Genomic DNA, 15,350 nt, shown 5'->3' with positions numbered 1-15,350 from the left:
ACCTACTATCTCATTTAAGACAAACTAAGACCGACTCGTTTGTTATCTTTATTTTTCCAATAGTACATTTAAACAACTTCTCAGGACTAACCTCCTCAGCCAGTTTGGCCATGCAGAAAACATTTCCTAGGTTATACAGATCGCCTACGACAACACATACAACGGGTGGCGGTTGTACTGCAGAGTAGAGAAGGGCAGTTGTGGAGGAGGAGGCAGCTGGAGTTACACAAAAGCGCATGGCGCAGTGGCAGTGCTGCAGGTGTTAGCGGAGGTCACCAACTGGGGCTCCTCGGTGGCACAAAAAGAGGAGGGGTGGTGGTACACAAACAGCTTCTAACCATTTCTTAGAAACATTTTAATACCTGCTAATAATAACTGAACTAGAGACCCCTCCTGTGGCTAAGAAGTGTAGCTGCATGTCTAATGCTGCCTTCAGAACTGCATTTTAGATCTTTGCTAATTAAGATGCATGAAAACAGGAGTTAGATATCAAAGCATGCACTCAGTATTTCATGAACACGTCTTGTGGCCATGCGCAACAGGAACACTAGCCCCAGGACCTCTGAGAGTGTAAGTTCGGAGGAGTGTAGCACGCAGCGTTCTTGTATTTGATCAAAAGTCCTCCCTTGCAATAAATACAAATTAAAACCACAAAGCTCGAGTGCTCTCAAAGCATCTAAGCTGACCACAGCCCATGCAATTAGTTCTGAGACTTGAAGGAGCTACTTCATTAAAAATCTGACTTAATTTCAACAGTATCTCCAGACATGCAGATGCCTGACCGTATGTGTTTATCAAACTATTACTTAAAAGCCCTTCCCTGAAGCACTTGCGGTGAATGCTTTATCTACTGATTCTACAGGTGGGACCCGACTTTGAATTTTCAACAGCAATCGGAGTTTAACAGCACAACTATCCACGTCAAGAGAAGGAACTTTAGCAGTTCTCTAGCTTTAAAAACATTTGCCCTCTTAAAAATCAGATTAAGAAAAATAGTGTCATCTATTATTTGAAACTATTACATAGCTATTTCTACCATCCTTTTGATGTGAGCATGGATTTATTTCATCTACTTTAGGCAAAAAAGAGGAAATGTAGCTGCTATTTGCCAGCTGCATGCATTAGTTTGATTCCAATTCCACGGATAGAAAGCCACCCTGCAGCTCTCAGCGGGGAAGTCCATGCTCACTAATAGGAACTAGTGGTATAAAAGCTCAGCCACTGCAAAATGGACATTTCTGGTTCTTCTCCAACTTCATGAAAGCATCCTGCGTACATTCTCCCCTTGGCAACGAAAGGTGAGCCATCCACATTTTTGTACAGGTGGCATTTGGGGTTAGTCATTTGCAGTCCTTTCTATGACTACCGCACATGGTTGTAAACACTTCAACAACCCAGCTTTGTGCTTGAGCCCACAGCATTACTAATCTACTAATTTAACACTTCCACAGTACCAGAGAGGAAAATTGCATAAGCATGTTCAGCATTGAAATCACTGCAGGATTAACTAGGAAAAAAAAAAAAAAACCTTCAAAAATCATAAATATCTTTAATTACAAGGCTGGTAAGGCGAGTTATGAAAAAACCACAAGATTTTGCTTTAAGATCAAGTTGCCTTCAAATATGGAAGTCTCTATGATAGGAAGCACAAGTACTCAGTGGTGAGCTACTAACACTACGGACCTATGCTGTGTCCAATCCTAAATTGCTATTTTATACTTTTAAAAACGTCATTCACCACCTGAACAACCTGGGGACCCCTCTCCTCTACTAGGAAGCATACCGCTGTCACAGAGACTCTGCTAGAATTAAGACACCAATTTTAAGTGAAAACCCCAACAGTTCTGTATCAGCTCTGGAAGCACAAATGGAGTATTTTCAACCATGGGTGATCTCAATACATACAAGCTTCACACAGCAAGAGCCAGAAATGCTTAGCTCCCACTTAGGCTCCTGAAAAAAAGCTGGCAGGTTAGCAGTAGCGAGCAGCTCCTAGTCAGGCGTTTAAGTAGGAAGCACTGGATGCTGAGCTTCTCACAGTCTGACTTGACGACAGGTTTATTTATGCCAGATAGTAGGAGATTTGCACTGACATGAAGTGTTTCAAAGGTGTTCGAACAGTGAGAATCTTCAGATACATGAGAACTACAGAAAATTAAAGAGCCCATTGATTTAAGGGGTGAAGCACTTAAAAAACCCCAACAACATTTTTATGTTTAAAATAATTAAAAACCAGCATTCTAGTATGTCACCTCCAAGTAAAATCCTGCATTTTGAGGGCTGTATAGAATTCTGTTTCTGTTCCACGTAGAATTATTTTCTTTGGAGACAAAGATCTATAGCATCACCTTCATTTAAACTGATTTTCACCACAGAAAACTATTAGCCTGTTAAATACCTTCATGCCAATTGTATAGGAACAAAAATTTGAATTTCTTTCAGTGTAAACAACTTCATGTTCAGAAAACTCTAGAACACCAAGGTCTTCCAAATCTCCTTTTGTTTAGGTCTAATAAGGTTGATCCAAGAGCAAATGTTATTAGGAGAGATTTTGTACCAGAAACTTAAAATCACAAATAGCTGTCGAGTATGGATTCCCTATAGCGATTTCTGCTTTTCAGCAGAACTGCCTTAGAAGGACTCATTAATATGCTCATCCTTTTGGGAAGAACACAGTTCTTGTTTCATCATTTAATAGACAGCAGCCAACTACACCGGGCATATGCAAATCATAATGTAGAGAATTTACTTAAACTCCACCCCTCTCCCCTGCCATACATATGATAAATCTGCACTTTGAGCCAAATTTAAATACAGAATAATGAACCAGTAATTATCTTGTAAGTGAACCAACACTAGTTTGTATTCTTCCCTGAATAACACTTTTTTTTTTGCAAAAGAAAAAAAAGGACTGCTACAGAAACACAGCAACATTCAAACCCTTTAAAACAAAAGGTAGATTATTTAATGCATTAACGATGTTAATCTGAAGATAAATAAATCCACAACAGACTTTTAAGTTTCTTTTGAGATTTCCTTTTTCTTTGCAGAGAATATTTCTGATATTATACAGTACTGAGAGGGTGTTCTTTTATTTTCTTAATGTCCAGGTGAAAAGCAAAGCTCAGTTCTCTCTGCTCTCTTCGTGGAACTCCTCAATGCCCTATTCCAGGCGTGACTCTTTCATAAGCTTTTACTTGAAAGCGGAGTGGTGAGCAACATTAATTTCAGGAATAACTGGATGGTTTGGTCCCTGAGTCATCTTCTTGAGAGCCCATACTCTGGAAGGGAGAGAGTTATTTCTTTTCAAAAACAGGTCTGAAGGTTTACCTTGGAGACACACAGTTCTTTGAAGTTAACAGGTAGGAAAATAAAGTGCATATGAAATAACATACATTTCCTTTTTGTTTTAAAGCATGATGTTTATGCACATATTATTAGTAGTAATATCTAATTATTCACACTGTAAACACGGACATTCAGTGCAACACACACTCACTTCACTGAATCTTTACAAGACACTAAATCAATTACCTTCTGCACAAACTGAGGGTTCACAGTGATCTCTTGATCCATGGCTTTCAGTCGTTCGTCAAGCTCTATACATTTCAGCATCTTAAAAATATATATTAAGCCGATTACTTTGTCCAGCTTGTACTTGATCTTCAAGATATTTCACGGCTGTGCTATATAGAACCAGTAACTTTTGCCATCACAAAAGCTCCATGTCAAAATATTCTCATCCCTCCTCTCCCAAACGAAAGCATCAGACCCTTTTTTATTCTCTCATTTTGATCCATATCCTCCTAACAAGCCTTTTTAAGGCTACTGACAGACAGTCCCATGTGGGTCAACCACCTCAACCTACAGACAGGTAATCGACAGCCAGTGGAAGTGGTCCTTGAAGTCTAAAACTCTAAAAACAATCTTTCTAATCCATTCAATTCAAGGAACTTCCCATCACCAACAGTAAGCAGGCAGTCTACTGAAACATCTCAAGCTGTACAGAAGATACAACAGAGATTGCATTGACAGTAATTGACTATCACTCTAAAACTTTCAAATACTGTGAAATAGACAAATAATGATTCATAGTCCTCAATCTCTACGTGTAAGTTACCTACACTGGCTTCTCTCAGCAGCTCTCTGATTACAGACTACGGTTCTTCGGTAGGAATTCCAAAAGCAGTTAATATCTTAAAGATTTACCTCCTGATCAATGTTATGAAGCATAGCTGGATTGTTATATTTTTCAGGATTATCATGGAAACAGACCATACCATCTTTCTGATTAATACTTGCAAAGATTTCACCATCTTCTATCTGAAATGAGAGGGGGTTTAATGTAAGGTATCACTAAGAACAGAATTTCAGGTAACTACAACATACAGACTCCTTGTGGAATCATCTTTAACTTGTTAGCTTTTTATTTCCTAACAGCTTCTCAAAGTGCCTTATCTTAGGCAGAGAGTGTCTTTTAAGATTTTTTGAGAACAGTCTAAACACCACAGCAGACTGATAGTATTTCCTTCACCCTGAAAAACAACTGTTCTTCAGCCATTCAGAACATGCACTGCCAAGCCAAACACTTAACGAGTCTTACGCTGGATCAATTTTTAAATTAGAATAGTTTAGCCAAGTCACAAGTCTTACCATGTGGAGGACGTATTTTTCTGCTTCTTGGGGCCCCGACAACTGCACTCGACTTGCCATGTCTTGTAATGACAATGTTAAAAATGTCTGAAATTTAGAAAGCATCAAGCAGTTAAAACTAGATGTTAAGAACTTTCCCTATCAATTCTTCATGGCTTATGAAATCTTATTTTTGAAGTCCGATGGGAAGAAACAAGTGGATCACAGAGACGTTACTTATAAAAGCTCCATGGGAGCAGAGTCAGCTCTTCCTCCAAAGACATTAATTTTTTATTCTGTGCATGTATGCAGACCACACTAATGGAGCCACTACTCCATTTCTTCAATTCCTTTCTACCCTGGACTCAGTCCTGACCATGTCCAACCTCTTCCCTCACCTTTTTTACAGGAATAAGGTGACCATCCATCTCTGGAATTTCCTTCAAGAGGTGCATGTATTGCTTTCCTTCTGAGGTTAGTTCTACTGCAACAACCATCACCTGAGCTTGCCAAAAAAACCTTTCCCCTGACCATCTTTAAGGATTCATCTGATGTCTCAGCTGAAGGAGCACATCACTCTACCACTTCTAGTTTTCCTTTTACTTCAGACACTTTGAGAATCTGCCCTATTCACTCACTCTTCTCTAATGAAGCCATCTGTAAAGTTCAGTTTTCATATAATTTGAATAGAGAGGAAGGTCACTGGGTAGCAGCGCTCACAAATTTTTTTATTATGTATGAAAATCTTGTGGGCAAACCCCTCTGACAGACATATTGAACCACCTTTTAAATAATGCATAAGTAGCCAGCTGAACTGGTTTTCTATATAGAGCATTTTAGTGTCATTTGTTTGAGACACAGATTTCAGTTTTAGTCATTTCTCCATGACATTGCTACATTATCATTTTGCTCTGAATTGAATACAATTCAAAGATACACTCTTTGAGAAAAAACTAATCACAGTTTCTCAGCAAAACAAAACCACTACCTCTTACCTTGGTTAGCCTCTGAATATTCTTTTTGTAGAGAGATGACAGGCATTGCTTAACCAGCCCCATATTGTTATCCCTTGTGAATGTTTCACTGTGTTTGTTCACCAGATTTCGAAGCTCCGAGGGTTTATTGGTTGAATAAACTTGCGCTAATTCATGGTAAGCATTGCTAAGGGGCTGCAATTAGAAAAAATGAGAACCCTTCTTAAAGGACACAGTGTTCAACCAGCCTCACAAAATCTATTCACTCCTTCAACATTAGAAGCCATGCAGGCATAAAATACATGATGCCCACCCATGGCTTTATGGCAATACAATACAATCCTCATACACTAAATCTGTGTTACTGCAATGTAAGGTTTAGTAAACATCATTCAAGGATCTCTGTATGACAATTCTAGCTATGGCAGTGCAAGAAAAAGTCTATTAGCTGCCCAGCATATGAATTAAGCTGAATTCAAGGTAAGTAGCATATTGACTCGTCACTGCCCACCCATTACATTTGTTTTACCCTCTAAGACACTGTCATCCTTGACCACAATGCATCACAGTATGGACATCAGAGAATCAGAGGGTGAAGACTAGCTCACCTAAATTACTTTAAAATGGCAATTGTTTGAGCTTGCTTATTAGTCTTTGAAGTCAGAACAAGATTTTTGGAACTCTAAAATTTTGGTCACAAATCAACAAACTCAGTGTTAAATAAGAACTAACTTTTAAAAGTGTTATTTACCTAGGAGCAGAACTCTCTCGCTAGCAGTTTTGTCTTCCACCCTACACCTCCTCAGAAAGCTTACAGAATCCAAACTTGAAGCTTTTTCAGCAGCTTTTATTCTTTATAAAGCTGGAGCTTTGGAATAAACTATTTAGCATTTCCTACTTCAAACTAGATGAAGTTATGGGTTGGATGTTTATACAAGGACACCGCATATTAAAAGCCAAGTGAAACCTGAGTCTTGTTTGAGTTCAAACATAAAATGCTATTGTTGGATGTGCAGTATCAGCGAAGAGAATATTGGTAAGTACTATTCAACCCTAAAGTTTTTCCAAATTCAAGTTTAAAAACCTTTATCACCACTATGAATGATACAGTTTGTTTGTAATAGATGCAGAAGTTGCCAGACAATCCTTAGCTACTGTACACTAGAAAGGCAGCAAGAGGCTGTACTCTGGCACATCGTGCGTTACTTGCCATGCTCCGCAATGTTAAACAGTACCATCAAATGAGGGTAGAAAAAAAATCATTTACAAATTCAGATTTGGTGTTCTATTATTTAGCTGTATTCACAAGACTTACCTTAATGAATCTACCAACTATCTGGGAAGTGTATTTTGGTAGCTGCTGAACTTTGCCAAGTAGTATCAAAGAAACTAGAATATACTTTTTATATGATTCCAACATAATATGACTGACTGCCATGGCTGGAGTAGTTATTGCCTAAGCAAGAAAGAAAGAAATGGAATAGAAATTCAGTGTACTTACTGGTGGATCCTGGTAGCTACTGCATTAACAAAAAATCTCAGTTTGAAGCAGCATGCAGGAAGGATACAATGACACATGAAATTCACCTTTGAGCATTAAAGCTTAACTAACTTCTGTCAAAATGAATTATCCAAAAATGTCCTAAAAACGTAAATTCTATACAAGCTACTCAAAACATATCATGTTAAAGTGATGCGTACCTTAAAATAACCCTGTTAAGATCAAATCAAAACTTCTTTCCTTGGTATATATCTAAAGTTGTACTTGAAATCACCTGTAGCTACTTGTTACCAGGAATGATTATACAGTTCCTGCAGAACCTGCATTTACACAGATCCTTAAAGAGGTTTTATAAAGCTATTATATCATCAGCTCTCATATTTAAGTATGCTGAAAGAGGTCTGCAGAATAGGGAAAGGGCTTTTGGTTTATTATGATACTGCCAGCTACTCAAGACCTGACCCTTGTTTACAGAAAAGAAAAATCCTGCACCAGTATATTTTGCACATTTGACAGTGTTTCCCTCTCATACACAAATACAAGTTTTCCCAATTTTGCGATTTTCTCTTCTTTCACAGAGAAAGTAAAAGCAGCAAATATTGTAATAGCCTTTGAGGGGAGTTATACTTCTTCAAATCAACAAAGGTCTTAGCAAAACCACTGGACTATTTTTTCTTTAAGAATACACAATGCTGAATGTCAGCCTGTGAACTGTTTCTACACTAACAGTAATAAGCAGGCATCTGAAAAATATTTATAGTGAGATAAATTTAACATCAACCTTTCAGTTGCATAGTTTTATGGTGGTAGTTACTTGGCTGTAAGAGACCTTCTCAAAGGAAAACGCCTCTAGAGACAGCTTGCTTGTTACTTCACTTTATACACTGAAGAGTACCTTCAGGCTGTACCTTTCATAAAGGAGTTAATAGTGAACACGAACCCAAATCAGTTTTTATGTATTGCTATGATGAACACACATGCTAAACCAAAACCCATGCGAATGATGAACAGCAGAATAGATCTGCCAGTAGACTTATATGCTTAAGAATGAAAATAATCGGAGACTGCTTGTACTTTATGTCAGGTTCAGGGCTTTTATTGCTATCCTTGGTGGCAATTCAAAGATGCTATGTCCTCTCAGCAGTACTACACATGCTACTTTGGCCTTTCAATTGATCATGCTTTAGACTTACCATTTTATTTAAAGTTACCTGTTCATAAAAGTAGAGTGCTCTTTCAAAGTTCTTTAGCCCAGTGTATATCATCCCACCATAATAGTAGTAACATAAAAAGTGCTTCGCATCATATGCCCCATTCTCTTTACAAATATCCATCATGTCCACATCTAGATACGGGAGGGCAGGTTTAAAGCATTTTGCTAACAAACAGAGCTACAAGAAAATAAATCAAGTTTTCATAATTAGCCATTTCCATTCAAATCTCCACGAGGAAGAAGTTGAAACTAAATTCATCTCATACTATTTAATAAATCTCACTCCTCCAAGAGTGAAAAGACAGCGCACGTCAGTAGTTCTGTGACACAGGTTATTCATTGTACCATGATATTTGGAAAACCCTCATCACAGACTGTGAACTGTTATAAATTATCTGAATCCCAAAGAAATTACTCTGACAAAGCTGTTTGAAACTCCAGGCCTTCCAGACAACAGTGCTGGCAGCACTAAATATTGCACTAAACATTCCTGTCCAACCCTAAATCCCAGGAGCCAAGAACAAGACAGAAGTGCAAATCCAGGCCAAAGACACCGAGACAAACATGCCTTTTGTCAAACTTGAGCAAACAGTGTCTGGATATTACACTTATACTGCCTAAGACAAGCTGTGTGACTTTCAGCCCAGAGAGAAGGGATGTCAAAGGACTTCCAGAAGTCATCGACAAAAGCAAAGATCTGGGGACACGCACTGAACATTTAAAATTAACAGAAGGGCACTTTATTTTAGTATATCATATTATTTATTACTGAAAAAAAACCCACTTAAAAGCCATTTTTACATTGCAATATGTGAACATGCATTTCCTGAAAGAGTTATAGGTATTTTATAAGCTTTTACTCTCATAAAAAGCCCTTATGCTCGCCTTACCTGGCAGAGATCTGCATGTATTGAGGTCAGCTGGTTTGTGTTCATCTGCATCTTGTCTATGGCTTGTCTGAGAATGCTAATTCCTCGCAGGGGCTGTCAGAAATTACATCTCTTTCAGATAATTTCTCATAGATGGCAGCACATTGGATCTTATGTTGACACTTACAAATGAAAAATAACACTAATTGACAGGTTCCATTAAGTAATAGTTAACTTGAGGTTCCCTTTTTGTAGGATACTGCAGTCTCTCAGAAAATAAAATTAACCTTGGCTATACAACTTCTCCTGATAAACTAAAGTCATCAATTCTGCTCCGCAAAGCCAACCTCATCAGGAAGACAGTGATTTGTATCAATAAGGAAACCTTTCTTGAGTCCATGACACCATCTAAACTCCCACCAAATAACAAAGGCAAGGCTCTCGCTTTACTCCACTCTGACCAGATTTGATCTCTACTTCTATTTCAGGCTAGATTTCACTAAAGTGGCCTGAGAAGTCAGTATCTTAGCAACAACAACATTCGTCAAATATTTCTTAATCAAGTTTTCTTTACATTTTAAGGCTTTTCATTAAGAACATTATATAACACTGGTGAGAATAACACTGAAACTAGTATCACTGACTCACCAGCGCTAATAATTTTTGCAGCTCTCTCCTACTCATGCACACACGGTATGAAGAACATTCCTGGTACTACAGATTTCCTAGTCTGTGTGAGAGAGCACGTTTTTAGGTGACTCCCCACGCCGCGCCCCCCCCCCCCCCCCAACTTATCTTCCTTACATTTTCCTTAAAGAAATCTTAAAATTTTGGTTTAGGTTCATTACCTCTCAGTAAACTTAACAAATAAGGAGCTGAATAAAAATACTTAATGTGCAGTTAGTGGCAAATCTTTACGAAGCGATTAAGAGACTAGTAACATCCCCTTTAAGAGCGTGGATATGTAGGTAGTTTATTGGTACTAGATGATACTTGCTCACCTGTTTTCTCTCCACAAGGGCATTTGTTAACTGGTGGCACAGGCCAGCAACTAAATACAGTAAAAAACAAACAAAAAAAACCCAACACAGTGAAAAATCAGCAATACCAAGCTATACAAACATATATAAAGTCTCAAAGTAAGCTTACTTACAAGTGTCTGTTGCATATCTAATGTGTTCCCCATTACAAGTGCTGATAAAAAGCTGCACCTGTGAGAATAATGTTTCGAAGTCAGGGATGCTGGGCATAGAAAACTTCACAAACCTAAAACAAACAAACAAAAAAGGCTTAGCACTTAACATTTGGAGATTAATAAAAAAAGCTTCATCTTCACTGCTAAGTCTCTGCAGATGCACGTAGATGCTTGCAAACAAATCCAAAGTGTTTACAACAGATGGCAGACAATTTCCCCAGGAACTGCACAACATTTGAAAATATGCTTTCTGTGCACACCTCCACGCTCAATCTAGTGCAAACTACAATTTAGAACAAACTATGGCAAACAATGATGATTTTATCTGGTACAATAGTTACAACCATAATAGAAACACTGGCTAACGATGACAAATTGTAATACTCAGCTACACAACTTCTCTGGACACTTTTGCCTGTCCTACAGCCATCTCCTGCTTGAACGTGCTCAAGATTTCTCAACTATTAAATTATTAGATACGTATCTCTTGTTAGGAGCTTCTTCACTTCTAGTTTCTCTCCCTGTCTGGTGGTTCCTCAGCACCCTATAGCCTGTAGCCTTGCACATTGTTTTTCTGTAAGATGCACTATGATTACACCCATCTGAGGGCAATGAAAACCCCAGCTATGCATCCTACAAATGTCACAGAAACATACAGAAAAACACTCTGTTGGAAGGTACCCAACCCTGCCAGTACTTCAGCTGCTATCCACTGCAATATGCAGCCCAAACCCACCCAGATCACCAACTGCCCTTCCCCACCAGGGTTATGACTGCCCAAGTGACGTGCTGTCACCCCTTCCCTGTCTCTTCAGAGAGTCTTATTCTACCAGTGTAGGAGCTCGCCATGCCCGTTTCAGCCAGGAGAGCTTTCCTATGCGCTCTGCTTATACCATCTCTTCAAATAATGTATTTTACATATTAGTTCTTATAAACAGCTATCTTCCTTCCTCCACCTGTTTTAACAACTGTTTTCATGTACCCCATGACAAGATTCTTCTGCTAACGCAGTACTGATGCCCTGCTTTTTGTAAATTCCATAATGCATTTTTATGAGATGCTAGCGAACTGTAATATTGAAGTGCATTATCTCTGTGTATTACAGTCATTTTGTTTCAAACCGGTAGCAGAACAAGTAGAATAATTCTGATCTTTCCTTTCAAAGAGAACTTTAAAACAACAGTGGAACCTGTAGACGCTTCACTTGCAGTTAGGGACAGCTAGAAACAACAGTTTGAGCTTCAGGGTCAAGTATCTTTACCTTACCTCAGCATCACCAAGGCAATTCAAATATTATCTTAAACTACAGACAGCAGTAAGAGCCTCAATGCTGTCTAGAGACAAATACCCAAGAACTATGATAAGCACCCATGTTTCACAGGAAAAAAAAAAAGGCATTACTTCATGCTTACAGTTCAGCACCTGAATGCCCTGCCAATCAAGTTTTCAAAGTTAGTTTTGTACCTTTTTGCTGAACATGTACAGAAAAATACTTAAAAACAAGATAAATAGATACAGCCTTAAGGAAAACAAACCCCTAATATTACCATTTGACAGTAATGGCATTTACAAGCTCCAGAGGCTTTTTTCTTCTACAAATTTGCCTTGGTATTTTTATTAATAAAATGTGCATCACTGAAGGAAATTAAGCACCAGTCTAAGAAATGCAGACTGAAAACATTTATGTCCAAAAGAAAAACATTTGCTTGACAATTCAGCACATTGCCTGAAGTTTTAATACTAAGATACTTAACGAAAAGAAAGCAACACTTACAAGACAGCAAGAACGCCTAATGAGTGCTCCTGCACATCCAGGGCACCAAGCACTGTATCCAGATGGGAAAGATTTTTTGCTAGCAGTTCTCCACTTTTATTGATCAGTTCACAAAGCTGGGTCATTTGCCCTGAAATACAAAACATCATTGTCAAACTCTAATTAGAGAACACTCACGCATTCCCATACCTCATTACACCTTGCCTCCCGACATAACCTGAGGAAAAAGTAGTATCACGCAGGGAATTTACTCTTCTTTAATACAATAGGCATTAGTTTTCCACAAGTGAGATACCCACCACGTGTTTTTTTATAAGGTGACAGCTAAGCTTCTGGTCTTTAGGATTGCAGAGGAGGCCCTCAGAACACAAACACAACATGAAAAGGGGCATCAGCTCACCTTGTTAGAGAGAGGGCTTCAGGGCCTCGTACCAACGCCAAGCTCCATTTAAACCAAGTCTACAGAACTTTGACCAGTGTACCGTGATGCAAAATTTTGCCTCATGTGGATAAATTTATCTACACTTGTGCCTTCTAGGTGTTATAAGATAACAAAGCTGAACAAACCCAAAACTACCAAAAATAGTGTCAATCAGCTTTCTAAAAAATCCCAATACCAGAGCTTGTTCCTTGCTGCTCCTCAAGTGCCCTATCCGCTTTTCAGGTCTGCTCATAAGCTTTTTTTTCTTTTTTTTTGAAGCGGGCATTAAAATTACAACTAAGTACCTACAACAGAAGGATTTAAAAATCTGTTCTTAAATTTACTTTGCATAATTAAAACTACAGTGTTATTCTATTTGTTGTGAGCTATGAACACAGCATGAAAGGCAACTATTTTGAATTAGGAAGGTACAGTAAGCCCAAAAAAACTTATAAAGAAAGCAGACCAATCATCCTGAACTGCTTTCACTCTCTTCCTCTCCACCCCAATTATGTGAATTAAAACTATGCCTTTCTGAAGCAGAGTATTGTTTCAACGTTCAATCCTTGCAGATTAGAGAGAAAACACAGAGGTTCTCTTGCCCTTACGAAAATAGTCATAAAATGAGGAATAGTGCCTTCATTCATAGAGATTTATATTATCCTCAATTCTCTGGCCTTTTCCTTTGAAAATCTGGGAAGTCCAACAATGAAACGTTAGCTTTGAAGTAACAGAGGGATCAAAAGTTCCAAATGGGGAACCAGAGCCCAGGAACTCCAGAAACCCGTCCCCAAAATTGCTCTCTCCATATGGAATTAAAACGCCAGGTGTAAGCATGGAAAGGAATAGGGCTTGTAAAACACTCCATGGTTTGATAACTGTACTCAAGCACTGCAAAACCTTAGTTCTGGTGTCCTCCCTAGTAGAGAAATCCACCCTACTCTACAGCTATCACCTAGCATGCCCCTAAAAAACAAAGCAAAAAACCCCAAAACCCTCTCCCCACAAACACACACCGAACAAGTTACAGTGTAAATAGAAATACCCACACCAGCCCAACTAAATGTCCATTTATGTCCCCTCCCATGCAGCCAAATGCTGATAACCAGAATCCAACACCACCACAAGTACACAGACCTCCTGGGTGCTCTCATAACCTCCAGCAGGCTGTCCGGTGTCTGGATTTACTTTCTCACAGCAAATGTCTATCTGGCTCATCCCTAATGAAAGAACTTCCATAAAGTCAACCAGTGACCCCTTAAACCTTTTGCATCCACAAAATCTTGTAATAAAAAGTTTTCCAGCTGAACTACACCTGTACAAAGAATCACCTTTCATCTGTTTGTACCGGCACCTTGTGGGTGTAATTCGTCTCCTGTATGATATCCCCAGTAAAAATACCCTATATGTAGTAAGTTAAACCAAAATAAGAGAGGGTTGGAGCTCCATCCAAAAGTAACTGCCAGAGATAAACCCTGGGGCCATAGAGAAAAGCATCAGGTTTTGATCAGTTCCAGGCAGCAAACATCCCATGCAGAGAAACACTCAGAACACATTTTAGGGAGCATCAACACAGACAGAAAGTTCAAGAACTAGAAAACGCTGTGTGCACACAGAGGAAAATTGGGAGTTTGGCAATGAAACTAAGGAATTCTAACTATGGTTATTAAAAGACCTCCTGAACACTTGGTTATGGCAACTCTGACGTACAGTCTCAGGCCTCCTATCACATGCTTCCGTGGTAAGGCAGGACTCTTCTGTCAATGCTCCGCTTCGTCCCCAGCAGCTAACACTTTTGAAATGTATTTTAAAACACACATGCCACAACTTGCACGCTCATCAGTTCGGTGACAGGCTGGGCTATGTAATCGTAGTTAAAGTCCCTGTGATGCCCGCTCCTCCCCCTTGATTTCCAAGGCTCACATTTTGGCACGACCGTCGGGTGCCGGTTTCGCTCCACTCACCCGGGACCTCCAGCCACCCAAAACCACTACCTTGCCCGCTGCCCTAGAAGAAGCGAGGAGCACCGGGAAGGGCGCAGCCGGCCCCTCGTATGCTGTCAAACCAGCGGCGGCTAAACCCCTCCGGGATCCCTGCGGGGCCGCCGCCGCCTGTGGCGAGGGAGCCCCTGAACCACAGCGCGGCGAAGGCCCCGCCGGACCCATCAGCCCCCCGAGGGGAGCAGGGACGCCGGACCCGCTCCTGAGGGAGCGCCGCGAGAGGGAGCAGGCCCCGACCCGCCGAGCGGCGCCCGGCGAGCTCCGCCGGCCGCCGCCCCCTCCTCAGGCCCCGCTGGCTCCCCACCGCCGCCCGGGCCCGCAGGCGGCTCCCCCCGCCGCCCCCCACCTCCCGGTCACCTTGGGCCGAGAGCTGCCGGACGCTGTTGACGAACTGCTCCAGGGCCGACGCCATCTTGGCGGCTGGCGGCGCGGCCGCGCGCGCTCCGGGCGGGGCGGGGCGAGGAGGGGGGGTGGGGACGGGGAGGGGGGGAAAGGCGGCGCGGGCCGGGAGCGGCGGGGGGAAGCGGGAAGGAACCACCGCTGCGGGCGCCGCCGCCGCCAGCCAATCAGCCGCCGCTGCGGGGGCCGCGAGACGCCCGCCGCCGCGCGTCACTTCCGCCGCCTCGCCGACTCTCGCGAGAGCAGCTGTCGCTATGGCAACTGCCGCCCGCCCGGAAGTGGCGACCCCGCCGTCAAGCAGAAGCCGTGACTCAGCAGGGCTGGGGAGGGGGCGGGCCGGCGGCGTCATGATGGCGTCACCCCCCCTCCGCC

General features: G+C 41.0%; 1 protein-coding gene across 2 annotated transcripts; it reads right to left on the bottom strand.

Moving 5' to 3' along the window:
* Window positions 1-35: 35 nt before the first annotated feature.
* On the bottom strand, window positions 36-15,081 carry COPS3 (COP9 signalosome subunit 3). 2 transcript variants are annotated; one of them, XM_074840497.1, is made up of 12 exons: window positions 14,937-15,081; window positions 12,159-12,288; window positions 10,343-10,455; window positions 10,191-10,240; window positions 9,211-9,303; window positions 8,319-8,498; window positions 6,922-7,062; window positions 5,628-5,801; window positions 4,654-4,740; window positions 4,210-4,323; window positions 3,535-3,615; window positions 36-3,281 (listed from the first exon to the last, which is right to left on the bottom strand). In XM_074840497.1, exons 1-12 carry the CDS (start codon window positions 14,989-14,991, stop codon window positions 3,228-3,230), a joined length of 1,272 nt encoding a protein of 423 aa, XP_074696598.1. In that variant the 5' UTR covers window positions 14,992-15,081; the 3' UTR covers window positions 36-3,227. The 2 variants fall into 2 exon arrangements, with proteins under 2 accessions (XP_074696598.1, XP_074696599.1); XM_074840498.1 differs by lacking the exons at window positions 10,343-10,455; window positions 12,159-12,288; window positions 14,937-15,081 and having other exon boundaries at window positions 9,211-9,371.
* Between the last annotated feature and the right edge of the window lie 269 nt (window positions 15,082-15,350).

This window comes from Strix aluco, chromosome 15 (genome assembly GCF_031877795.1).
Source record: "Strix aluco isolate bStrAlu1 chromosome 15, bStrAlu1.hap1, whole genome shotgun sequence".
Lineage (NCBI taxonomy): Eukaryota > Metazoa > Chordata > Aves > Strigiformes > Strigidae > Strix > Strix aluco.
The sequence above is the reverse complement of the archived record's forward strand: the minus strand, read 5'-3'. Positions and strand labels throughout refer to the sequence as shown.